The sequence below is a fragment of the Pinus tabuliformis genome, chromosome 1_2 (genome assembly GCF_031772625.1).
Source record: "Pinus tabuliformis cultivar Carrire ecotype Pingquan chromosome 1_2, CPIR1, whole genome shotgun sequence".
NCBI lineage: Eukaryota > Viridiplantae > Streptophyta > Pinopsida > Pinales > Pinaceae > Pinus > Pinus tabuliformis.
Window position 1 is genome coordinate 254,810,245 of NC_142298.1, and position 27,473 is coordinate 254,837,717.

The following is a 27,473-nucleotide window of genomic DNA, read 5'->3' on the forward strand; positions in this document are numbered from 1 at the left end:
AGTGTTGCGGGGGAGCGCCCCCCCCCCTTTGAACCCGCTCCCGAAGCGCGCTCCCGTAAAAAAATTTACGCTCCCTGGTCTGTTAGGGAGCGACTCAGGGAGCGATCGCTCCCGCGCTCCCGGAGCGTTTTGTAATGCCCGGGAGCGATCGGGGAGCGATCGTTCCCTGATCGCTCCGGGCATTAAAAAACGCTCCGGGAGCGAATCGGGCCGGGCCGGGAGCGGTTCGGCGGAAAAAAAATCCGCCGAACCCGAAAAAATTAAAAATTTTAGAAAATTTTTTATGTTTTATAAGGCCAATGGGCCAAAAAAACATTCATTATCACTTCATTGAGCAAGTTGGAGCTGGAGCAAGAGCATTGGAGCGAAGAGCAATTGCTAAGGAGCGAGGAGCAACTGCCAAGGAGCGAGGAGCAAGCCTGCAGAGGTAAGTAACTTAGTAATCTAGTTAGTTTAGCTGGTTAGGTAGTTAATTTAGTTGATTTAATTTAATTGTTTGAGTTTAACTGTTTAAAAATCATGTATTTAAATTAAATTAAATGAATTAATCCCAATAAACTAAATTAATTTGCAGATTCAAGACTCAAAACCCTACAAACATCAAACACCATGGACCTGGGGATATTTATTGGCATTTTCCTCTTCCTGGTCCCTTTTATGGTTATTATGGTGGTGGAGAGTAGGAAACGGAGGGGGCCTGAAACTGAAGAGGTGGATGAAGAAGCCGGAGGAAGTCAAATGGGTGAAAACCCCAGTGAGGAGGAGGTGGAGGAGGGTGAACATGACCCTCAAAAAACTAAACAAGACCAAACTCCATTGTGGAAATATGTTCACAGGGCTGAAACAGGGAGAGGGGGTGGAACCACTAAATTTCATTGCCCCATTGCAACACTGATTACACAGGTTCATACACCCGTGCTAGAAGACACCTCTGCAGGAAAAGGCCATGGGATGGAGAGAAACAAATAGGAATCAAAACTTGTGCAGCGGTGTCAACAGCAGATAGAGCCAAATACATAAAGGAAGAGGAGGACGCCCAATACAGAACAAAAAGATCAAGGGGTTTCTTTGAACCAAGCTCACAATCACAAAGAACTCCTTCAGCATCCTCCCAAGGCAATGGATATGGACATGGAGGCACAGGGTCATCATCTTTAAGGCGTAGAACCATATCAGATTTCCTTGATGAGGGGTGTAGGAATGATGTGGATTCAAAAGTTTACAGGTTCCTCTATGCATGTGGGATACCATTCAATGTTCCACGCTCACCTTATTGGCACGAAATGGTTTCTGCCATAAATGATGCCCCTAAAGGATACAAGAGCCCTGGGTATGACAAGGCAAGAACTGTTGGCCTTGATCATGAAAAAGCAAAAATATCACATTCTTTGAATAAAATGACAAGTTCTTGGACTGACAATGGGGTGTCCATTGTATCTGATGGATGGACAAATGTAAAAGGCAAGCCATTGATAAGTGTTCTTGCTGTGTCTGTTAGTGGTCCCATCTTTCTAGCTGCACATGATTACTCAGACAAGTTCAAGACCGCTATCAACATTGCAGAAGCATTACTTGAAACAATTGAGCGTATTGGCCCATACAATGTCATCCAAGTCATCACTGATAATGCTCCTAATTGTAAGGCAGCGGGAGCAATTATTGAGGATAAATACCCGAACATATTTTGGTCTGGATGTTTGGTTCACACATTGAACCTTCTGTTGCATGATATTGTCAAAAACAAAAATGAACAATACCAATGGATTGGTGATTTGTACAAGAAAGGAAAACAAATGATAAAATTTATTACAAATCATAGCAATACCCATGGCCTTTTCCGCAGTCACTCGAGATTGGAGTTGCTGAAGATTGCGAGGACTAGATTTGGTAGCTATTACCTCACCTTCAGGCGCCTTTTGAAGGTAAGAGAGGCATTAGCTAGCATGGTATCAAGTCCACATTGACAGGTGTTAAAGGAAAGGGCTACAAATGTAGTTGACATGGCAGGTTTTGAAACGGTGGAGGAGGCCGCTCTTGATGGGCAGTTTTGGACAACTGTGAGGCAAGTATTGGATTTCACCAAGCCAATTTATCACATGATTCGGTTTGCAGATACAGACAAACCAGTGATTGGCGAGGTGTATGAGCAAATGGATACCATGTTGGGGGAAATAAAAGACATTGTTCATAATAGAGATCCCAACTTGTACAAACTGATTCATGATTGTGTGTGTGAACAGTGGAATAGGCTTAACCTTCCACTACATTGCTTGGCGTATATCCTTACGCCAAAATACTACTCTACATCTTGGTTGGGCCAACCTGCAACAGGGGGTGGGGTTAGGACCAAACCCCATTTAGATCAAGAGGTAACTAAAGGATATCTGGAAGCATTAGAAAAGTTGGTGCCTGACAGGGAGGAATGTGCAGCTGTGCGCCTTGAAATAGGCAGATACTTCAGTGGCACTGGTTTGTATGGTAACTTCCATGCAATGGACGACAAAGATAAATTTGATTCTCTCACATGGTGGGAAACATATGGCGGCCACGGACTTTTGCCAAAATTGGCAAAAAAGGTTCTTTCACAGGTTGTAAATTCTTCTTCTGCAGAGAGGTGTTGGAGCACCTACAGTTATATACATAGTGTGAAAAGAAACAGACTCAATGAAAACCGAGCAGAAAGCTTGGTTTATGTGAACTACAACTTGAGGTTGTTGAGCCATTACTGTGATCGGGCTAATGAAGATCCCACATATAAAATTTGGGACAATCACCCTGAGGACGACAATTTGGAGGATGGCATTGTACATATTGAAGAACTAGAAGAGGAGCTTGTAAGGGATGAAAATGAAGCAGCTGCAGCAGCCATGCCACCTCCACCTCCACCATCCAGTAGCAGTGCTCGAGGCCCGAGTCTTGTTCCATTGCTGTCGCCACCTCCATCGACACCCTCGCGTGGAGGTTCTAGTTCTGGTCGTCGGTCTGTGTGGGAGACTCCTAGAAGACCACCACGACCTGCTTATACTCCTGGAGACTCTCGTGGCAAGGGCCACTTGTAGATTTACAGTTTACTTGTCTTTTTTAGTTTCTATTAGACTTTAGTTTTCATAACTGTTGAGTTTTGAGTCCTTGACTCTTGACTCTTGACTCTTTCATATCATTATGATATTTTTTGTAAACATTATATCACTGTGACAATGAAAATTTGAAGTTTGAAGTTGGGCCTTGGCAATTATAACTCATTGGTAATGATTGTGAATTATGAATATGATGCTTTGTGAAAGACTAAAGTTGTTTCATTTCATCTCATTATTCATGTTTCATTTTATAAATTTTTAACATTTCATATCATGTTAACAGTTAGAAGTTAGGACTTAGAAATATCTTCGATATTACTTCTTGTAATGGTTAAACTTGGCTTACACGTACAACTTTGGTGATCAATGATGATAAATGTTATTGAATTTTCAATTCTGAAAGCTTGAAGTTGAAACTTTAATATTGAATTTGATGAATCATGATTTATAAGACTCAATATGTTGCAGTTGTAATATGTATTTTACTAACTTGTGGACATGGTTGATGACGATTATAATTTCTAGATGATTGATGTGATATGGTTCAATGATCAATTTATGTTTTTTTATGTTTTTTATGTCTATTTCATCATTCTACATGTTTTTGTTGACATATATGTATCAAAAATTAAAAAATATAAAATATATATATATTTTTAAAAAATCGCTCCCGGATTCGCTCCCAAACCGGGAGCTTCTGAAAATGGTCGCTCCCGCTCCCGTTTTCGCTCCCGCTCCCGCTCCCAAGTAACATTGCAGCATAGTGATGATGGGTGCAGCATGGTGCAACACGATGAGGTGCAGCATGATGATGAAATGCAGCGCAACAATAGGTGAAGGAGTCACCTTGGAGAATCAGTTGAAGCAGCATGTCTTCAACTGATCTCATGTATCATCTTCTTAGAGATGATCTATGCTCTTATCTAGATAAGTCAAAGTGTTGACTTCTGTTGTAAACGTACTATCTCTCTCTCTGTGCTGAACTATTGAAGAACATATAAGCAATGTTCCACCAAGACTCCGGTGCGGGGAGACGCGGGTGCGGGGAGACGCACAGGGGGGACGTGTGGGAGCACCCTAAAATTTTAGGGAAATTTCGGGGGTGCGGGAGACGTCGAGGTATATATATATATATATATATATATATATATATATATAATTCAAGTTCATATTCATTGTTCATTGTTCAATAATGAAAGAATAAAAATATTAAATAGACAACTGAATCATTGATCCATCCTCATCATTCATTTTGATAAATACATCATTCATATGACGTACTCAAGTCTCATTATTGAATTATTCATACATACCATGAGATTCGATAAAATGCATAAAAATCAACAATGAAATATTTAAATACATTGATCCATATCATTCATCATTCAATGATTCATCATTCTACAATCTACATTTATTTAAAAATTAAATTCATCATTCATCATTCTAGAATCTAAATTGAAACCAAAACATACTAGAATATTTTCAAAGTTTGAACACTAAATTTATATAACTCAAAGTTTAAACCTAGGTTTTAGACTTTTAGTTATTTAATATTTTTTTGTTCTATTTAGTTTTAATTTTAAATTTTTTTAATTGTTTTGATTTTTAACTTTTAATTTGGGTCTTAGTAGACAAATTTAAAGGGGGACACCCAGAAGCACCCTTTTTGAAGGGGGACGCCTAGACGCACCCTTTTTGGGGAGTCTAGACTCCCACACTGGGGAAACGCACCCCCTTGCATCTCCCCAAGACTCCCCAAAAAGGGTGTGTGGGGAAACGCACCCCCAAGAGACTCCCCGTCCCGGGTGCGAGGGGTGCGTGCACCCGACGCTGGGGGACGCATCCGCATGGAACACTGCATATAAGAAGAATTGATCAAGGGTTTCCCCACATTGGGGTTTGTCCCTGGCTAGCGCCACACCTTGTGTCCTCTTGTCTTGGCTTGTCTTTTGCGATTTATGTTTATGTTCTATCTGCAGTTTACTTTAATGCTGATGTGATTGCTAATCTGGAAAAGATATTGAGCTAACTGTGAAAATTGAAATAAATTGCTCTAAGCATAGAACATACCTAAAATTAACATTAAACCACCATAAACAACCAGAGGCACCAGAAATGATATAGTATGAGTTGATACAGATGAAAGTGTGACACATATATATTGCATAGCCTACCTCAGACTCCCATAAGATGTAATAACCATAGAAATAATACATTGTGACATTAATTATTCTCTCCACATATGTATCTATTTTTATTCTGTTATGCGCCAACATAAAATTCTACACGATAACAGAGTGATACCAATCTGGTCACTAGAAACAATTACATTGAAGAAGTCAGACCATTAGAGGTTGTGTCCAAGGAGAAGCAATATGAGAAAAGTATATGTGGTTTTGGTAAACAAGGTAAGATGAGGTTTGTGACACATTTTCAGGATGAGGGTAGGATTGAAGTCGCATTTTTTCGCCCTCGATGATGGTAAACAGTATGCTGTTTGGGAACTGGGCACCATATTGATGATGTTGAATAATGGTATAGAGAACATATGTGATGCAATATATGTCCCACATTTGGAGAAAAAATTTCTTTCTTTAGCCAAATAACCAAGCAAAAATGTGAGGTTAAAATTTATGTTGACAAATGTCTTTTTAGAAATGTGAAAAAGAACTATAAAGCATATAGTTGAAAGGGAAGAACTAAAAAGATTTGAAGTTTTCATAGCAAAGACATAGGCACGTTCAGCAGTCTTGGGAGATCAAAATGGATTGTGGCATGAGAGGTATGAGCATCCTAATTTTCATTATTTGTAGTTGTTGTCCAAGTTGGATATAGTTGAGGTCTGCCAAAGGTAAAAGATAAAAGATGGAGAGGTTATTGTTTTGGTAGTGTATCAGAGATATTTAATGGTCATACTTAGTACTTCGGGATTTTAAGTTTGTAGCTATTGGATGTCTAATTTGTAGACGATATAGATTAATTTTTAAAAATTGAAGAAGAGATTTAGAGGCAGGATGATCAAAACTGGGCACATTAGGGTAGGGAAGTTGCTGCGCCATATTGGTTGAATCAGCAGGGTTCGAAGTAGAGAGGGCCTCAAGAACATTCAAGGTATTTCATCCCAGTAAACCCTCATATCATTAACAGTGGCATAGTATTCTCCGTCTATTAGCAGACTGGCTTCAAGTTTGTCCACAGGTGTTATCTTCTTTTCATAGTTACTTAAAATTTTGCCTCTTGTTGGATCTTAGTGTTCCCATCTTGCTCAGTATGGTGAGACTGCAAAGAACTATGTTTGATTGGATGGTAAGAATAAGCAAAGGATGCAAGGTGCTAACAAGATGTGTACAACTCCAAGGATGATAGGGCATTGAGCCTTTGGAATTAAATGCAAGGTGCAGCCCTTTTCCTTAAACTGTATGGACACATATATGTATAATGGTTGGCACCTACAGTGATCCCTTGTAAGTCTCGGCGCAGAGCAATATCAAGCGGGGATGGTCTTGGAGGGAGTAGTATAAGTTTGGCCAACTTGACTTTTGACTCCTTTAAGATTGTATAGAAACGGGTTGTTGTTTAAACATTCAAAACCTAAATTTATGGTGGGAACTGAAAACTGACCTAAAGACACTATTATTTATCACTGAAATTTGACCTACTGTTCACCTGTCCTCTAGGAAGGTATAAGATTCCAATTTCTAAGTCACCTCCGTAATAGATACACGAAAAAAATTGAATAGAGCTCACAAACCTATGGCTTTTTACATTTTCGAGACAAAATCAGGCATCTTCATTAATGCATGCTGATGCATTTAGTACTCCACGTGGCAAAAATCTACTACATTTATTCAGCAATAAATGCACTTAAGAGAAAGAAGACATACCTTTGATACCATCCCATTTGCCCATGCTACCTCAATGTCCCCATCTTTAAGGCCAATAATATTTCCAATATTGCACAAATTTGAATCCTCGAAGCTACCACCACCATCAATATTCTGCCTTGTCATAAAAGCTCTCTCTCCAAAAATTGGCTCCAGGGTTTTGTCATCCTTATCTGGCTTTAATTTGTGCTGACATTCCTTTTGTTCACCAAGCTGATTAGCGACACTAGACTCCACTGAAGTCACTTGGACAGAGGACAGCCGAATCACAATATCACCAATACAGTAACTGTAATCTGGATGTTCGGATAGTTCATAGACACTTACCACCTCCTCCCTGCCAAATTCTCGAGGATCTCCTGGACATTCCACAGGCTTCACCCATTTCACCCTTACCGTGCGTTCCTTAGAATCCACACTTTTCACAACTCCTATTCGTTTGGCATTAAGAGCCGCCCCATCCTCATCCTGACCTTTCTCCATAACATACTGTCCAGGCCAAAAGTCATGATCTCCCAGATTATCGACAGGAGACAAGGTCCGTGAATCTAAACAAAAGGACTGTGTGCCATCCTGCCAAACCACATCCACCTTGGCCTTTGTCTTCAGTACAGAGAGCACCTGTTTACTAACATCCTCCATGCACCCTCCTTGATGACCTTTCACAAGGTTTCTGCAGATTTTCTCATGACTTAAAGCATCATCACTTCCAGAATTGGATTTCAATCTGCCATTCTCTTTAACTGTTTTTGCCTCTCCATCTGATGCAAAGTCTTCCATCTTAATAGGTACTGATGTGGAAATTTTTGCATAGGCGGGAAGCAAACACCAGTCACCAAGTTGCCAATTAGCATGAGTGAAACAAGACAAAAGCGTCAATTTTTTAGGGTCTTGCTGCTCTGCAGGTGTAGTTGGTGATTGGGAACCACCGTCTGGACCAGCTGCAGCAATCCAGGTTACAACTAGAGATTTGATTTCCACATTACTTATTGTAGCTTCTGTACGCCCTGCTTTGTGTGTTCCTTGCAACCATTGAGCATCCCTGAAAACTGCAGATGTACTGCCACGGACACGCTGACCTGGATAATAAGGATAATTCTCATCTTCTATTAGATTATGACATATAGGGATTAGACATCCAGGATCAGCCCTCTTTATCTTGCACTTTGCGTTGTCATCAAACTGGACAGTTACATTTTGGACCACATCTTCAACCCTTCCCAACCATGGCCCATATATAACATGATCTCCGACTGCAAAGGGGAATAACCTTACCAGATGCTTGCTATTAATGTTTCTTACAATTTCTCCACTTGGAGCTTTTAAATCCACAATGAGATCAACATTGACTACTGTGCCCGTCTGCCCCGATGGATCTGAAACAGATGCAACAATGTCACCATAGAAAAAAGCTCTGTCAACTACTAAAATATCATCAATTTTCTCAATTGTTTCTGCCAGACTTGTCCATATTATCTGAGCATGGTCTTCAAACATAGAATCACTCTCATCCTGATCTTCGCTGTCACTGCTGCTGCTGTCCAGATCTGAATCACCTAGGCTTTTAGCCGCCATCCGTACCTGGCCTGACTGTTTGGAGCTTTGGAGTATATATTCTCTGTAAAGATCTGCAGCAAGTGATTTGGAAGTAGTTTCAGTCGGCAAATACAATGGTTCAGTTACATAGCTTTTAGATCGATGTGTAGATTGAGATATGCAGTACTCTTGGAAAAGAGTCAGGAGGGATGAGTCCTATGCTATTACTCTCTGGGATGTCTTTAGACTTGAATGTATGATACTTTGTCGTGATCTTTGCACTCCATTCAAATGCCCCTGACTTAACTGTAGTAGATAACAAAATATTCACCACCAATTGTGAATTTTATTAGTAATGGAACAGAACCTCCAGCCAAGTTTACAACTATCAAGCTAATAAATCCTTTCACAGGTATTTTCCTGGCATGAAACAAAAAATGTAAGCAAATTCTCCTTGAATGAATCTTATGCCAAGCTTAAAAAGTTTGATCACAATGCTTGCAATGTGCCAAAAAAGATATAAAAGGCACCACCTCTGTTTATTGGTAGGCTCTATCACCTTCTGAGATTCTTGACATCACCACCTAAACAGTTCCTTCCACCATCGAATGTAAATAAACTTATGAAATTCAAGAAGCTCATCATTGCAACAGGGATGGCATAGACTTACCTATGATAATTTCAATAGACAATGATCAATAGGAAGCAGCGTCTAATCTGTGCTTTGCATTGTTTTTGTTGCACGATGCCCAAAGAAAAGTGACTTTCCAGATTCATGACATTGATATATAGTAACAGGATCTACTTGAACAATCTTTGAAGAACTACCGAAAAAGAAGTCTCCTGATACTGAAGTACTCCAAAAGATGCTTGATCTGAGCAATCTTTGGCAAAAGAAATACCAAAGAATAACTGTCTAAATCTTGAAAGTAACTGCCAAAGGAGAACTGCCCGAAGCAACTGTTGAATGTAGCAAGCTTCCAAACAACAACTGCAAAAGAGAATTGCTGGAAGCAATCTTCCAAAAAAGTAACGGCTATGAGATAACCTGCCAAAGGAGAATTGCCCAAAGACACCCTCTCAATATAGAACCTGCCAAAGGAGAATTGCCCAAAGCAACCTTCTTAATATGGAACCTGCCAAAGGAGAGTTGCCCAAAGAAGATCTCCAGACATAGAGCCAAAGGGGCACTACCCTTGGTAATCTGTCAAGATATAAATGCCAAAGGAGAGTTGCCCAAAGAAACTTTCTCAATATGGAACCTGCCAAAGGAGAGTTGCCCAAAGAAGCTCTCTAGACATACTACCAATTTCCAACAGCACACAACCCTCAGTAATCTTTCGAAATGTAAATGCCAAAGGAGAATTGCCCAAAGCAATCTTCAAAATATAAACGCTGCCAAAGAAGAACTGCCCAAAGGAACCTTCAAGATCTAGTGCCAAAACTGTCCTGACCGATCTTCTAAATAAAACTGCTAAAATATAACTCAATCTTCTGAAAATTCCAAAGGAGAACAGATCTGAATAGCTCCAAGCACTGAACTACTAAACAACACGTATTCAGCAATCTTCAAAGATCAATCTTGAAACTGCTGAAGAGGATTGTCCAGTTATCTTCAACAATCAAACTGCTGATGTCGAATTTTGAAACTTGGAACTGCACTCTAACACAGGATGCTGAAAGACGCAGTAAAACAGGCACCAATCTCCAGAATCATAGACCCAGAAAATGTGCTGACTAAGAAGAATATCCCCTAGAAAGGGATAACTCAAGAATGAAAAGCAGCTGCAATATAAACCTTGATTCTGTTAACATTAGTGACACAGATAAATTTATTATTTTTAAGTTGCAATCCTGTCATGAGTTACTTATAGTGCAACAAAAAGTCAAGTAAAAAGGATTGGGTCCTGAAAATGTTCTCTAGATGGTGGACCCAGTATAATAATAATGTTGGGGGTGGCACAGTATACCTATATTATTAAATACAGGAAAGTCCAACAAAACCACCAGCATACCCACAAGTTAGGATATAATATAACCTCTTAACAGAACATTAAAATTTTGCTTTTTGTCCAATACAGAAAAAAATGATCCAAGATAAACTAGAAGAATGTTTATTTTAATGAGTTCACAGGGATCTTTGATGAAATAAGCTAAACACATTTCCAGTTATGTCAAAATGCCAAGGTGATGCAATATTGATAAAAAACATACAACCATGTACTCCTACTTCAGAGCATATTTTCCACATATTATTCCCAGATTCATCTCAATCATGATAGTCCAAACTCCATACTACAACAAATTTCATGTGAGAAAACTTAAATAAGTTAAACACAGTTCCAGTTATGTCAAAATGCCAAGGTGATGCAATATTGATAAAAAACATACAACCATGTACTCCTACTTCAGAGCATATTTTCCACATATTATTCCCAGATTCATCTCAATCATGATAGTCCAGACTCCATACCACAACAGATTTCATGTGAGAAAACTTATCCAAATTATCATATACATCATAAAAATGAAATAAATACTTCTTGGAATCAAACAGATCTTCAGGATTTCAAACTTTAAATTAAGGGCTAAACGATATAATCTCTAGGTTTAAAAACTTAGTGATATCATGTATGTCACTTTATGTCAAGTTGGATGATCTTTGCAGAATGTCACTCGATTACTTTCAACTCTTGAGCAAACTACAGGATAAATGGCCAAGAACTACAGTTGTCTGTGTAAGTTTGCAGATTGCTGGAACCTCTAAACTATTATAACCAACACAAATAGCATGTAACTAAACAAAAGGAAAAAGAAAAGAAACAAACAAACAAAAAAACAATACTTTGGATGCCTTTATATAATTGTAAGGTAAAGGAATTATACGCCCATGCATATGGTCGAGGTGAATAGTGAAGAAACAAAAGGGGGGACCAACGGCAACTTAAGTTGCCAGGTGATGGAACTTAAAAAGGGTGACGGAAAAGGTAGAGGAACAAAGGTCGGATGAGGAGGAAAGTTGACAATACATTAGGATTGCCCCAACTGACTCTTATATGATATACAATGAGAAAAATACTGTGTCTGTATTTGCAAAATCCAAAAAGATCAAATTGCAATGGGACATGGCCTAAGGGGCAAAAGTTGCAAAACAAAACAAATTAACACATATTCCACACTCATAAAAGATTTTTTATTCTGAGTGAAAAAGGATTGTCTAATTCATATTTGCAAAGTATAACAGGATTTAACAGCTCGGCTTCTGACATACGTGGGAAATGAACTCAGCTCCAAAGGGTTAGCTCAACCAGTTGTGACAAATGTTGTTGGACATTTGGCTAGTTCCGTGCCAGCAGACACCCAGTTGAAATCACCCTGGGTTAGGTGCACTAGTCTACACCAACAAGTTTACTAGGAATGCCATCCACAAATGTCAGGAAGGGTCCCTTAGGTTTCCCTGCCAGATTTTCCTTGGATAAAAAAGCTGGAAGATGTGCTTGACACAGTTAAGAAAGCCACTAGTTGAGCTTTTACTTGTACAAAACAAAAAATATAAAAAGCATCTTAATGATGGGCACCTACTAGGGTCATAGTTCTAGCAGTACCTCTACGAACCATTTTTAGAGAACTGGTTATTTGGATTTTCCAATCATTCTGATCTTGATTTCAATTTAAATCCTTCACTAAATCAATCATATCAAACATTAGAAGTTAATCTCCATGTTTACATGATCAGTTCCTTCAGAGTTTCAGAAGAGAATGACGATATTTTGACCTCTATTAAAACCATTACTAAATCAATTTGCTGAACATTAACATGATCTTCATGTTTTCATACATAATATCTTCATCTGCCAATACCTTGTAAGGATTAATGCTACAATGAACATGACAATAACATGTGAATAAAATGGGTGACAGGTGTGGAATGGGTTATCACTAACCCTGGATGAAGGATTTATACCTATGCCTAAAGCCCGGGAATCTCTCTTCTAGCAATCAAGCTGAAGCATATGCACTCCTGCAAAGTTCTGAAAATAGCTAGCAATCTCCATACTTAAAGCTTGATTGTGATGGGGGATTCAAAGAATGTTATTCAGCACATGGTCTTGGGTACCAATCTTTTGGACTTCAGGTTATCCTCTGTGATTGTAACTTGTACGAATTCATCAAGCTGCAACCCTCATTCCCATCGTTAAATTCTATCATGTGCTCCCATAAAACAATCAACTAGCTGATAAATATGCAAATAAGGCAACATTAGGACAAGCAGGGATTACTGCCATTAATCACAAAATTTATCACCACTCAATCCCATGATGATGCATGTCCACTCACATAGGCTCCAATTAAATGAGCACATGGCCCATAGCTGAACACTTGCTAACCAACATTGGGTGAAGCGACTGCTCCTATGTGACATGCCTCAATCACCATTATGAAATGGCACTCTAAAACTAGCATGATCGAGGCAGGGTTAAGGCACAATGGAATCTGTCAAGCAACAACTCAAGCATTTCTACTTGTGACTCTAGTTGGTGTATTTCAGCGTAGCTTTTGGACCATCGGAATGGTGGTTCTTCCCTGTGGAATTTGTGACTGAGTGGACACCCTCTCTCAATTTTGTTTCTACAGATTGGCAAAAATCAGGGGAGGTTTCAAATTTCAACCTTAGTTTTGCTTTGGATGTTTGGCATCCTATTGAGGGTTTGGGCAATTCTATAGGAACCCCCATTTTCAGTTCTTCTTGTCCGGCTTGTTTGGTTGAGAATTGGTCTTTCTGGTCTTTGAGGCAATCATCCTTAACGTCCCTAAAAGCAGTCTTTACATTGCTCTAGGTAGTGGGTGGATTTTGTTGGCTTCATCACCTCTCTGTGATAGGGGAAGGGGGCGTCAATTCCAAAGTCAATTTGTCTTCTAGTTTTCTTCCGCCTAAGCTCGGCCTTCGCTTTTGGGTGGGCACATAAGAGTTCAGTGTTCACCCTCCTACAGGCTCAGCAGAATGGAATCTCTTATACACTTCTCTCTTGTTCATGATTTGGATCTCTATTGAATTCCTATGGAATATCATGAGTTTCATGAGATTCATTGAGGATTAAGGACGCAAGAGGGTCTTATTAAAAGCAAAAATATCGCAATTTAGGCAATTTAGGCAATTTTGACGAAAATGCAAGTGCAAGACACCAGTGTATCAGCTCAACTGGAAATTATCATGGGGATCATTACCCACCAAGATTATGTAACCCCATAGGGGAAAACTTTTCTCCTACCTTGCGCAGCAAGCCAACCAGCAGCCCTACAAATTTCTCAGTTATGATGATATGCCACATTCCTCTGCCATTTGCACCGGTCATACACCTCTCACCATCCAACATTCCTCTTGAATGAAGGTGGGCTGCCACTTGGCAAGTATTTTAACCATTTTGCAATCATGTGCTTTTACTTAATGTTTTTGGCATTCTAACATGGATAAAGGGGTGATCTGGATAATTGACCAATCTTGACTGTAAACTTGTTCTCTCACCTTACCAAGGGGTTTGGTCATTAGCCCTAGTCCAATGGGACCTCCTCTAAGGCCTTAGAGTTATAGGAGGGACACTACTTGGGAAACTTGGATTGAAGTAGTGTGTCCATAACCATTCCACACTTACCACTTTTCACCTTTCCCTTGATATCACATCCATCCTTAAAGTTAACTGCCATTGGTTCTTGGGGATTTGGCAACCATACATCCACATCCTTGAGTTAGGACCAAAAAGCTTTACCTTGGAGGTTGATGCAGCTGCGAGAAAGATAAAAGCATGAGATGGCCACAACAAAAGAAAAAGAAAAGTTAAAATGCAAAAGATGGCCGAGACATAATTAACATGGGCAAAATCTTAGCTTGAGTTCTAACCCCCTCATTAGCCATCACCTGGTTATGAAGCACTAGATGCTCCATCACATCATAAGGAACCCTTGCATGTCCCAACCTTGATGAGTGAGAAACCAACTCATACTTGAGAGGTAAATAAATGTTATATCATAAAAAATAAGCTTGGATACTTAAGTTATGCTCCATATCAAAGCATTATAAAAAAGAAGTAAAAGGCACACCAAATGGGTGGAAAAAGCAAGCTGAAGAAAAGGGTAACTCGTGCCTCCATAATTGCTCTCTCCATTACATCTATACACTTAGGATGTGGACCTCCATCAGATGGTCCCATAACCATGGCACTTAGACATGAAGTATTTCCCCTTCGTTGCCATTATGATCATTAAAACCTATGAATTGAAGGGTTGACCTTGGAAGTGTCACTTTCCCTTAGGGGCTAGAAGCACCTTATAGGGTTGATTACCTAGCCACCTCTATCAGGGTAGGTACCATTTTTACGGGACATGGTCTAGTTAGATATTTGAAAGCGATCCATGTTTGAAGTCATACTATGTCCTTGACAATTAAGTATAGTCCACTACGATACATCTATGGTCATTGTCTCTAATGAGTGGTTGCCTTCACTTGAGTTTGAGATGGCTTTTCCAGTTGTTTCTTCACAAAGCAACAAAGGCCTAAAGGGCACAATCATTCTATGCCTACCCCACATGATGCCCAAGTCATACTACAATTCAATAGAGCAATGATGACCGTGCACATGCATGTTGAAGTTTCTAAGTTTACTTAGTTAGAAACCCGCCATGCACTTTATTTGATTTATTCCTACCTACTTGTTATTTTCCATAACAAGTTATTTACAATGTAAATACTGAAAATAAACACTAGTGCATGCTCAACATATTATAGATCAGCAACTAAAAGAAACAGAAACAAACACACCATATGACACCATTACTTTTGGACTAATGTCACCAGAAAAACCCAATGTGGGAAAACTGGTGCAGCTATCTGAGGGTTTTCTTATTAAGCAATATCAGAGTACAATCTGGGTGCCGAAACTAGCCTACCCAACAGAGAATTTCCTTGGTAGTAATACCTCTCAGTTTCTGACAAATCCCCTCACTGAAACCCCGGATAATCCTTCCGATAGCTACTCGGCACCAATCTACCCCAGAAACCCCAGCGTCAGCCTCTCTCTGGACTGCGTCAGCCCCTCTCTGCCTCACGCTGGCCCTGCATCACCCCGGATGGGTCTGCGTCAACCCTGGGAGACCCTGCGCTAGCCCTCTGGCCCTATGCATCAGTAACGCTAGCCTCTCTGAGGCTCTGTGCAACTCCCGGCTTCCTCTGTGTGGCCCTGCATGAGCCCTGGATGGCTCTGCGTCACTCTCCTTGGCTACTGCACTGCTATCCCGGCACTATCTTTGCCTCTCTGTTTCTCTGTACTCAAATGCCCCTCAACTGCATCTCTCGATCACTAATTCTATCTCTCTTAGCAAACCCCGCTCTAGAGAATAGAATGACTAATCACTTTGGTGTGTTCTCCAAGTGACCCTCAAGCCTCCTCTTATACTTTCCCTATTGACATATCAATGGCCGAGATTAAGTCCCTAATTCTTATACTTTCCCTATTGACATATCAACGGCCGAGATTAAGTCCCTAATCAACGGCTAAGATTAGATCTGGCTTGATCCATGTCTTTTGGACCATTCTAACACAGTTTCATATTAATCCACATTAATATTTTATTTTCCTAAGTTTAGACTTAGGGATTCCATTAAAAATATTAATTATTTTAATATCTCCTGAACTGTTTAGAATCTGCCCAAACCCTTTCTGGGTATTGGAGATCTCATGTGCCCCAACCTCTCCACCAAATTTCGTGGCTGGAGCACATCCGATGCTACCCCAAATCAACAATGCACCATTTCCCTTCCATGGTAGAGCATTGGGAACTTTGCTGATCCTAACAGTGGATTAACACCTCAAAGCACCCACAAATGTTGAAACGATGAGCTCACTTTGTGTCACATTGGAGATTCTTGATGATGTACCTAGCAGACCCAATATGCCCCAAGTTGGCCTTAACATTGTTTGATGGGCATGCCTTGATCCAAAGTCCAAATGATGATGATCATCCCCAAGATGATTAGGGAGGGCTTGTGACACCTCATGGAGCCCCAATGCTAGAGAGATTGCACCATGTAGTCTTGATGGCACCCATGGAGATGACACAGGGCACCTGGAGCTGGATTTTGGATACATGGAGATGTTTTGAGGCTTGATTTGAGGATTCTTCCTCAATTCATGGTTGATTATGATAGTTGGATATGCATACGTTTGGAATCTGGAGCCTTATTAGCCCTAAATGGGCATGACATAATGCCTGGAGAGGATTTTCCACTCACACTATGGGCAATTAGTGGCTTATTTTGTTATATTGAGGTATTGGGTTGGCTTGTAACCCACTTAATTCATGTTCACTCAAAATGAAACTTGTTATATGGCATTTAGATGAATTAATGGATGTGATAGACCTCATATAAATAGAGGATCACTCCATTATTATTTTCATCATCATTTGTGGATTTTGGCCTCCTTTAGAGAGCACGCATTAGCCTAGTTGTATCTTGATACTTGTGGAGATGTGATATTTTTGGAGCTATTGCTATTGGAGAATGAATTTTGTCTTGGAGTTGTTTTTTTAGGATTGAAAGAAGGCCACTTATTTATAAAATTGTAAGTTGAATTGCAAATTTTTAATGGTTTTTCATATAATGAAATGTATGCTAGGGTGTTTCTCTTATTCCATGCCGCATATCTTTATTGAAAATTCTTGCTTGATTATTGCATGTTAACTTTATTTTCCTTTAATGCCATAGAGGACCTCCTAGAGAGCTTTCCTCTACTTAATTTCTTCCCTCATAAAAAGAGAGCTAGGGCTTATCAAGTGAAAACTAGGGTTTCCCCCTTACTCCAAGCATAAATTTAATTTCTCCTAAATTTACCCTGAAAGACTCCATCATCCAAGTAGGGAAAGGCATTGGGAATCCCTGTGGTGGTCAAAAATCACCAAAATTCTACTCTTTATTTCTTTTTCATCTTTCTAAGCCCTTTAACACAAGTCATTAGGGCTAGGGCATAGGGCCAAGTTCAATTAGGGCAAGTTCTAGATTGATGTTGAGGCTACCATAGCTTGAATTCACCTTGATTGATCCTTTACACTCAAAATCTAGTATTTTTCAAGGTTGAATTTGCCCTAATAGGGCTAGCGTCATCTTCCCTAATCAAATTTTGCCCTAGAGATGCTCGAACTTTGGCTAATGCTTCAACTTGGGCTTTAAATTGAAGGTTTCCCCTCTTTTTGTTGATTTCATCATTTGCAAACCTTTCTTTGTGCTTGTATGCCTACACACGCATTCATTGAACTACATCTTCGAACCCTAGGTGTCAAGTGCCTTTCTAAGGCTTTGTATATGGTATGTTACTCCTACACAGAGAATTGTGCCCTTGTCCATTCAAGAATTAATTTGCTTAGCCTTTTATTCATATCACCTTGAGTCAATTGACTTAGAATATCATTTAGGTGAAAACTGGGAAGCCTCCCATGTGGTGAAATTCCACTTAAGAGCAAGAGGAGGATTGTTGGGGGAATAATGGAAATCCACATCATTTGTTGCCTCTAAGTCTAGTCATTGCCTTGTGAGGCATCTCACAAGGCCTGCTAGAATTTAAGGTAATAGAGATTCTCATGCAATAGAGGCAACATATTAAAATACTAGAAGATGAATCTATGGCCACTTGCAACACCATAGTAAATATGGCACGAGAGAAGCGGGTTGATCCTCTTACTCATACATTGTGCATTCGAACAATGGTAAATTCATCATGGACAGCCCACTAATTTCCTAACTTGAGGCAACATATTAAAAGACTAGAAGATGAATCTATGGCCACTTACAACACCATAGTAAATATGGCACGAGAGAAGCAGGTTGATCCTCTAACTCAGACATTGTGCATTCAAACAATGGTAAATTCATCATGGACAATTCAGCCCACTAGTTTCCAAACTTGAATGTGCAAGTAATGGAGTCCAACAAAGTAGTTGATAAAGTCGATAATAAGCATGCACTTGGATGAGTTGGTATGTATTTACGACTATAAGGCTTTTAGGCATTCACTATAAAAGTTACACTATTAGGAACTTATTTGAAATCATGTATTTGAAACTATTTGTATTGGACAACTATATGTTGAATATTAGTTCTTTTTTGGATTGTGGGATTCTGACAATAAGCCCTTTTTTATGTATCCATACTGCAAGCATTCATGATAGCTTTTTGTTTGATACATTATATCTACTAGTTATCATTTAAAAGAAAATTTGAATAATCTAGGTAACTCGTAGACTTTTGATTTGGTGGGTAATATTGATGAAGCTATCGCAAAGGCTATGAACTCCAAAATGAAAAACTAATACTGAAAATGACCCTAAATCTTCATGTACTGTCTCCTAATCGAGCCATTTGAGATTCAAAAGTTAAATAGATAATCTTATCGACTAATAATGGTCAAATTGGCGTAATACCCAATCATGCTTCACTTGTGGCAGTTGTATATATAAGATAAGATAAGATAAATGTATTTAATGTCCAATTGATGACTACAAAAGTAGGTCAATGGAATTGAGATAGGTACAATGATGTCAGTACAAATGGGAGCACTAAAGTGGCTCCTATATAAGACAAAAAAAGTCAGGAAGTAAAGGAAAATACTAATTTTAAACCCTAGACGGCCAACCCCAAAGAATGAAGAAGCGATCCAAAAGAAAGATGTGCAACATAAGCGGCTTATTGGCCTATGATACTAGCCAGAAGAGGCGATGCTAGATCACTAGAGCTCTCTCTCCTAACATCCAAGGCCAAATGGAGGAAACTCAACATAATTGTTTGCCCTGAAGAATAGTGGGGCGAGGGTCTCAAGTGAATATTGTGCGATTGTCTGCATAGAAGGGTTCATCACTGAGGTCTAGAAGGTCTCAACGTACGACTAAACTGATTGTTGTAATGAGGTTTGATCTGAGGGTGCGGATATCACTGAGACTAGAATGGAGCCTCATGTCCTAACTAATCTGGAATCATTTGTCCCCATTCGTTTCTTGGTGCTCTGAATCAGGAGCACCATAAGAAAAAAAGGTAATCTGTTGAGTAGAAGTTGATCTCCAAAATGTATGTGGTTAGGGGATGAACACACGAAAACAAAGAGCCTCATGCATATATAAGGAAAAGCATCTATGATCGGGGTAGCTAAAGAATCAACTATTGACAAATCTAGGGGCAACTAGATTAGGTGATTTCTCTTATTTTGATAACTGCTTGTGATGTGTTTTTACTTAACTTGATTAGCTTCTTCTTTCACTTGATTATAATTAGTGTTCTTATCATCAAACAGCTACCAAACAATAAAGAACAATGAGACAAGAGGACACAAGATATAGGCTATCAACCAGGGCCAAAACCTCTCCTCTTGAGAGGAAAACCCACAAGAACTCTTCTCTTCTTATAGAACTTCAAATGACAAATTCCAAGACCTATGACCCTTGACCAAGACCCCTCCAAGACCAAGTCAAACCTCTCCTTGATGAGCTTCTCTTCCACAAAGTCAACTTCAGTCAAACTGGCCTTCCAACAACTGCTTGCTTCCTCTTCGACCTCAATTTCAGACCTGTACTTTTTTACTGTGATTCTCGGCCCTCCTGCAACAACCCTAACTCGCACGTGTGATAGGAATATGGTAGAAATGGTCTCTTTTCTCCTTCACTTGGGCAGCAGTTCCTTCTCCAACAATTTGGCTTGTATACTAGACTGATATTACCCCAAAACTTGATTTCTTGTAGTGACTGCAATTCGGTCTATCTGCAACAGATTGATGCCCTAATCTTTCGCACGTGTGGAAGGAATTTGGTCCAAAAAATTCAGATTTCAATGTCCTTGCTTCTCCTTGTTCTTCGCTCCTTTCTTAAGTCTTTTTATCCTTTTTTGATCGAGCTTGATTATTTATGTCATGTCTTCTTAATGAGGTCGAGGTCTGCCTTACATATAAGCTTCTTTAAGGTGGTCAAACAGCCCTTCCAATAGGTCGACTTGTCACTTTAAGAGCCGACTTGATCTCCCTTGAACGTCAACTTGTTGTAGCTTGTTTGACTAGGTCTTGGAGGGTCTTAAAATCTTATTTTGACTCAAATAAATTTTTCTTTACAATATGTAACATGCCCAAAAGGGTCTTCCATATATGACAATGACTTGTTGACTCAAAGACAAGCCCTAAAAGCACTCAATGGGTGCTTGACCTTTAAATCAAATAACCTTGAGCATGAAACCTATGCCTCAAGAATGACAATAATAATTTTATTTTTGTCTTTACATCAAATACATAAAATCATGATTACATATTTCATTATGAAGACCAAACCTAGTTAAACATCTCAACACTCCCTCTTAACTAGGGAGGTATTCATAATCCATACAAGGTACTTGGACATTCTCAAACCGAAGAATTCTCATAAGAAGAGTCGGATTGGTAAGCCATCTCATAAGGTATTAATTCAACTTATCTTATTGCATCTCATCATACCAACCAACATTGTCACATAGCAAGGCCTTGACTAACAGCTCTATCTCTCCACAAGATCAGAGCACAATGTTGGCAAGACAAATAACTAATAGACACCATCTTCATTGTCTCTCAAGCCGCATACCCCACCCGGGTGTTCAAAGGGTATGTCCTTTTAGGGCGAATCCTGTCTTGGAATAACACATCCTCAAGGAATTTCCTCCTCAACTACTCTTGCCTATTGGATGCCCTACCACATCCTCAAAGAGTATCAAAATCAATCTTGAATGCTTACCCAATCTTCCATTCTTTCTTCATAGCATGAAGACAAGAATGATGTGTCTATCTCTCCTAGTGTTTTAAAAACATGCCAGTTTGAACTGGTAACCGGTCAAACCAGCCGGTTCATTAGCCCACCGAGTCAAACCGGCAGAAAAGGAAGGTTTGACCCCTCACTTCGCCTAGAAACCACAAAGAACTAGTCCTAACCGGTCGATTTATGGTCAAACCAGCCAATTCCGTCCTAAACCGGTCGGTTAGCTGCCAAGGTCGTGGAGGACCCACGCAGCGCAATTTAGGAAGCTTCTAGGGTTCTTTGGAGGGAAAATAAGGGTTGTTTCCCTCCAAAAAGACCCTCTCCAAGCCTTTAAAAGGAGCTCACCCCCCTCATTTGCCTCACACATCTCATTTGGAGTTTTTGTGAGTGTGATTGGGAGCTTGGAAAGTGTTGAGTTTTTGCTGGAGTAGTGAAACAGTAGAGAGTTTAAGCTAAGTAGTAGTCATCATGCCTCCAAAAGCCAAGGGTACTGCATGGGCTCATTGTGATACGATTGATGGCAAAATGATCTGCAAATATTGCCAAAAATCTATTGAAGGAGGGGGTATTACTAGGTTCAAACAACAATTCGTTGGGATAGGAGGTCATGTAAAGCCATGTGGAGCACCAAATGAAGTAATAGGTTATATTAGGGCAGAATACCTTCAGAAGTTTGAGACTCAAGTCACTTAACCAATAGAGAAGTTTGTGACTCAAGTAGTTGCAAAGTTTGGGAGTCGAGACTCAACCAACTGAGTTTGATCATGATGACTCATGAGAATTTTCAAGTGATAATGTTGATCACTATTATCATATATGTAGACTTGTAGTAGGCTAGTGGTCGCATAGTTTGTAGGCTTTGTTTTTGCACTCTATAGACCATTTAGAGCCTCATTGATTATATATTTTGTTGCTAATATGTATTGCACTTGGTGCCATTTTGATATATTCACCTTTACATGGTATATATATGAGCAAACTTTGAAAATTTTGTGTCTATTAATTTGGAATCATGGTTTTAAATCTTAAAATAGTTTTCTTCATTAAAATTTAATTATTTAATGTATTTTTTTTAAAATCAGTTCATTTAGACCTGACCAGTTTCAATTTGAAACCCGATTTATTAGGTGGACTGGTTCCAATTTTTAAAACTATGATCTCTCCCTCTCAACTAGGGAGGATATACTCATTCCTATAAAGGAATATACTCAAGCTCCCTCTTAAAAAGGGACTTGCCCAAGTTCCCTCTCAACTAGGGACTTGTTTCCAACAACAACTATCTGCTCTTTGGTGGAGATCATGGCACTATCAGCTGCTAGTAGGGCTCCTTCTTTCGATGTCATGAACTTCAACTTCTTCATCATTGAACCTTCATCTTCTTAGATCTTCTTCATAGGGCATCATCCATCTATCACTTTCCTTTCAACAAACCATAGTGTTGAACTAATAGTCATGTCATCCTTTTCTTCATCAGGAAGTGATCTTCTAATCCACATCTGGCTTTTCCTCATATAGCTACCTTTTCCAAATCATGTTTCTTTTAGGATCTGTAATATTCCAAAATAGGAAAAACAGTGATATGCAAGCAAATAGCAAATTTACACCACAGAAAATTTTAAAACAATTTAGTAAACACCCAGAACAATCAGAAATATGGAAGCAGTTAAGCCATTTTATTATAATTGGTGCAAGAGTGCAAAGATATGGAAGGAATACACCTGGGCTTGCCTTTTTTGGCAAGAGGAGCAATGCTTAAGTGAAGCAATGATAACCTAGAAATTGTCCAACTGCTACTCTGCACTGCCCCAGCGAATATGCACTGTCTGCTGCAAAGATATGGCCGAAAACCCCACCTCCTGTGCTCAAAAAATTCTGCAAATTTATTTTTGAGGTCCTTGTCAAAAGCCCAAAAAAAACCATAAATGATTTGGCCTAGTTTTGACCTTCCAAAATCGACCCTGAAAAAGGCACTTCGCAGTCCCCAGCAATTTCGCATTATCTGCTACAAAGATATGGCTGAAAACCCCACCTTCGGTGCTCAAAAAATTCTGCAAATTTATATTTGGGGTCCTTGTCAAAAACCTAGAAAAATCCAGAAATGGTTTGGCCTAGTTTTCACCTTCCAAAATCGACCCCCAAAAGGCCCTATGCCCTCCAAATCTGTTGAAGCACACTGCCTACCAATACACTAGTGAAATCCTCCCCATACACTCCTGAAATGCAACAATCAACTCCACCAATACTTCCCTTATTTCTCCCGGCAAGCAATAGCCCCAATGGCTGAAACTTTATCTCCCACGTATGCCCAGTTTCTCTCTTTTGCATTGGCCAGTGAGTCTGCAAAATCATTCCTGAATATTGTTGCCACTTCTGCAAAATCATTCCTCTTACTCATACATTGTGCATTCGAACAATGGTAAATTCATCATGGACAGCCCACTAATTTCCTAACTTGAGGCAACATATTAAAAGACTAGAAGATGAATCTATGGCCACTTACAACACCATAGTAAATATGGCACGAGAGAAGCAGGTTGATCCTCTAACTCAGACATTGTGCATTCAAACAATGGTAAATTCATCATGGACAATTCAGCCCACTAGTTTCCAAACTTGAATGTGCAAGTAATGGAGTCCAACAAAGTAGTTGATAAAGTCGATAATAAGCATGCACTTGGATGAGTTGGTATGTATTTACGACTATAAGGCTTTTAGGCATTCACTATAAAAGTTACACTATTAGGAACTTATTTGAAATCATGTATTTGAAACTATTTGTATTGGACAACTATATGTTGAATATTAGTTCTTTTTTGGATTGTGGGATTCTGACAATAAGCCCTTTTTTATGTATCCATACTGCAAGCATTCATGATAGCTTTTTGTTTGATACATTATATCTACTAGTTATCATTTAAAAGAAAATTTGAATAATCTAGGTAACTCGTAGACTTTTGATTTGGTGGGTAATATTGATGAAGCTATCGCAAAGGCTATGAACTCCAAAATGAAAAACTAATACTGAAAATGACCCTAAATCTTCATGTACTGTCTCCTAATCGAGCCATTTGAGATTCAAAAGTTAAATAGATAATCTTATCGACTAATAATGGTCAAATTGGCGTAATACCCAATCATGCTTCACTTGTGGCAGTTGTATATATAAGATAAGATAAGATAAATGTATTTAATGTCCAATTGATGACTACAAAAGTAGGTCAATGGAATTGAGATAGGTACAATGATGTCAGTACAAATGGGAGCACTAAAGTGGCTCCTATATAAGACAAAAAAAGTCAGGAAGTAAAGGAAAATACTAATTTTAAACCCTAGACGGCCAACCCCAAAGAATGAAGAAGCGATCCAAAAGAAAGATGTGCAACATAAGCGGCTTATTGGCCTATGATACTAGCCAGAAGAGGCGATGCTAGATCACTAGAGCTCTCTCTCCTAACATCCAAGGCCAAATGGAGGAAACTCAACATAATTGTTTGCCCTGAAGAATAGTGGGGCGAGGGTCTCAAGTGAATATTGTGCGATTGTCTGCATAGAAGGGTTCATCACTGAGGTCTAGAAGGTCTCAACGTACGACTAAACTGATTGTTGTAATGAGGTTTGATCTGAGGGTGCGGATATCACTGAGACTAGAATGGAGCCTCATGTCCTAACTAATCTGGAATCATTTGTCCCCATTCGTTTCTTGGTGCTCTGAATCAGGAGCACCATAAGAAAAAAAGGTAATCTGTTGAGTAGAAGTTGATCTCCAAAATGTATGTGGTTAGGGGATGAACACACGAAAACAAAGAGCCTCATGCATATATAAGGAAAAGCATCTATGATCGGGGTAGCTAAAGAATCAACTATTGACAAATCTAGGGGCAACTAGATTAGGTGATTTCTCTTATTTTGATAACTGCTTGTGATGAGTGTTTACTTAAATTGATTAGCTTCTTCTTTCACTTTATTATAATTAGTGTTCTTATCATCAAACAGCTACCAAACAATAAAGAACAATGAGACAAGAGGACATAAGATATAGGCTATCAACCAGGGCCAAAACCTCTCCTCTTGAGAGGAAAACCCACAAGAACTCTTCTCTTCTTATAGAACTTCAAATGACAAATTCCAAGACCTATGACCCTTGACCAAGGCTCCTCCAAGACCAAGTCAAACCTCTCCTTGATGAGTTTCTCTTCCACAAAGTCAACTTCAGTCAAACTGGCCTTCCAACAACTGCTTGCTTCCTCTTCGACCTCAATTTCAGACCTGTACTTTTTTACTGTGATTCTCGGCCCTCCTGCAACAACCCTAACTCGCACGTGTGATAGGAATATGGTAGAAATGGTCTCTTTTCTCCTTCACTTGGGCAGCAGTTCCTTCTCCAACAATTTGGCTTGTATACTAGACTGATATTACACCAAAACTTGATTTCTTGTAGTGACTGCAATTCGATCAATCTGCAACAGATTGATGCCCTAATCTTTCGCACGTGTGGAAGGAATTTGGTCCAAAAAATTCAGATTTCAATGTCCTTTCTTCTCCTTGTTCTTCACTCCTTTCTTAAGTCTTTTTATCCTTTTTTATCGAGCTTGATTATTTATGTCATGTCTTCTTAATGAGGTCGAGGTCTGCCTTACATATAAGCTTCTTTAAGGTGGTCAAACAGCCCTTCCAATAGGTCGACTTGTCACTTTAAGAGCCGACTTGATCTCCCTTGAACGTCAACTTGTTGTAGCTTGTTTGACTAGGTCTTGGAGGGTCTTAAAATCTTATTTTGACTCAAATAAATTTTTCTTTACAATATGTAACATGCCCAAAAGGGTCTTCCATATATGACAATGACTTGTTGACTCAAAGACAAGCCCTATAAGCACTCAATGGGTGCTTGACCTATAAATCAAATAACCTTGAGCATGAAACCCATGCCTCAAGAATGACAATAATAATTTTATTTTTCTCTTTACATCAAATACATAAAATCATGATTACATATGTCATTATGAAGACCAAACCTAGTTACACATTTCAACACTCCCTCTTAACTAGGGAGGTATTCATAATCCATACATGGTACTTGGACATTCTCAAACTGAAGAATTCTCATAAGAAGAGTCGGATTGGTAAGCCATCTCATAAGCTATTAATTCAACTTATCTTATTGCATCTCATCATACCAACCAACATTGTCACATAGCAAGGCCTTGACTAACAGCTCTATCTCTCCACAAGATCAGAGCACAATGTTGGCAAGACAAATGACTAATAGACACCATCATCATTGTCTCTCAAGGCACATACCCCACCCGGGTGTTCAAAGGGTATGTCCTTTTAGGGCAATTCCTGTCTTGGAATAACACATCCTCAAGGAATTTCCTCTTCAACTACTCTTGCCTATTGGATGCCCTACCACATCCTCAAAGAGTATCAAAATCAATCTTAGATGCTTACCCAATCCTCCATTCTTTCTTCATAGCATGAAGACAAGAATGATGTGTCTATCTCTCCTAGTGTTTTAAAAACATGCCAGTTTGAACTGGTAACCGGTCAAACCAGCCGGTTCATTAGCCCACCGAGTCAAACCGGCAGAAAAGGAAGGTTTGACCCCTCACTTCGCCTAGAAACCACAAAGAACTAGTCCTAACCGGTCGATTTATGGTCAAACCAGCCAATTCCGTCCTAAACCGGTCGGTTAGCTGCCAAGGTCGTGGAGGACCCACGCAGCGCAATTTAGGAAGCTTCTAGGGTTCTTTGGAGGGAAAATAAGGGTTGTTTCCCTCCAAAAAGACCCTCTCCAAGCCTTTAAAAGGAGCTCACCCCCCTCATTTGCCTCACACATCTCATTTGGAGTTTTTGTGAGTGTGATTGGGAGCTTGGAAAGTGTTGAGTTTTTGCTGGAGTAGTGAAACAGTAGAGAGTTTAAGCTAAGTAGTAGTCATCATGCCTCCAAAAGCCAAGGGTACTGCATGGGCTCATTGTGATACGATTGATGGCAAAATGATCTGCAAATATTGCCAAAAATCTATTGAAGGAGGGGGTATTACTAGGTTCAAACAACAATTCGTTGGGATAGGAGGTCATGTAAAGCCATGTGGAGCACCAAATGAAGTAATAGGTTATATTAGGGCAGAATACCTTCAGAAGTTTGAGACTCAAGTCACTTAACCAA

General features: G+C 39.4%; 1 protein-coding gene and 1 long non-coding RNA gene across 5 annotated transcripts in view; both read right to left on the reverse strand.

The window, feature by feature from the left end:
* The window catches only part of LOC149205334 (putative ubiquitin-conjugating enzyme E2 23), a 52,526-nt gene extending 42,526 nt beyond the window's left edge, over positions 1 to 10,000 (reverse strand). Inside the window, exons 1-3 of one of the 4 annotated variants that reach the window (XM_089395005.1) lie at positions 9,171 to 10,000; positions 8,729 to 8,806; positions 6,965 to 8,592 (exon numbers count right to left, since the gene is read on the reverse strand). In XM_089395005.1, coding sequence (XP_089251131.1) covers positions 6,965 to 8,539 — 1,575 coding nt within the window. In that variant the 5' untranslated portion in view covers positions 8,540 to 8,592; positions 8,729 to 8,806; positions 9,171 to 10,000. The other 3 variants (XM_089395003.1, XM_089395004.1, XM_089395006.1) reach the window with 3 other exon arrangements.
* A 28-nt stretch (positions 10,001 to 10,028) lies between these two features.
* LOC149205335 (uncharacterized) overlaps positions 10,029 to 27,473 on the reverse strand; it is a 67,073-nt gene continuing 49,628 nt past the window's right edge. Inside the window, exon 2 of the long non-coding RNA XR_016252445.1 lies at positions 10,029 to 10,285. This is a non-coding gene — a long non-coding RNA (uncharacterized LOC149205335). The remainder of the gene's footprint in view (positions 10,286 to 27,473) is intronic.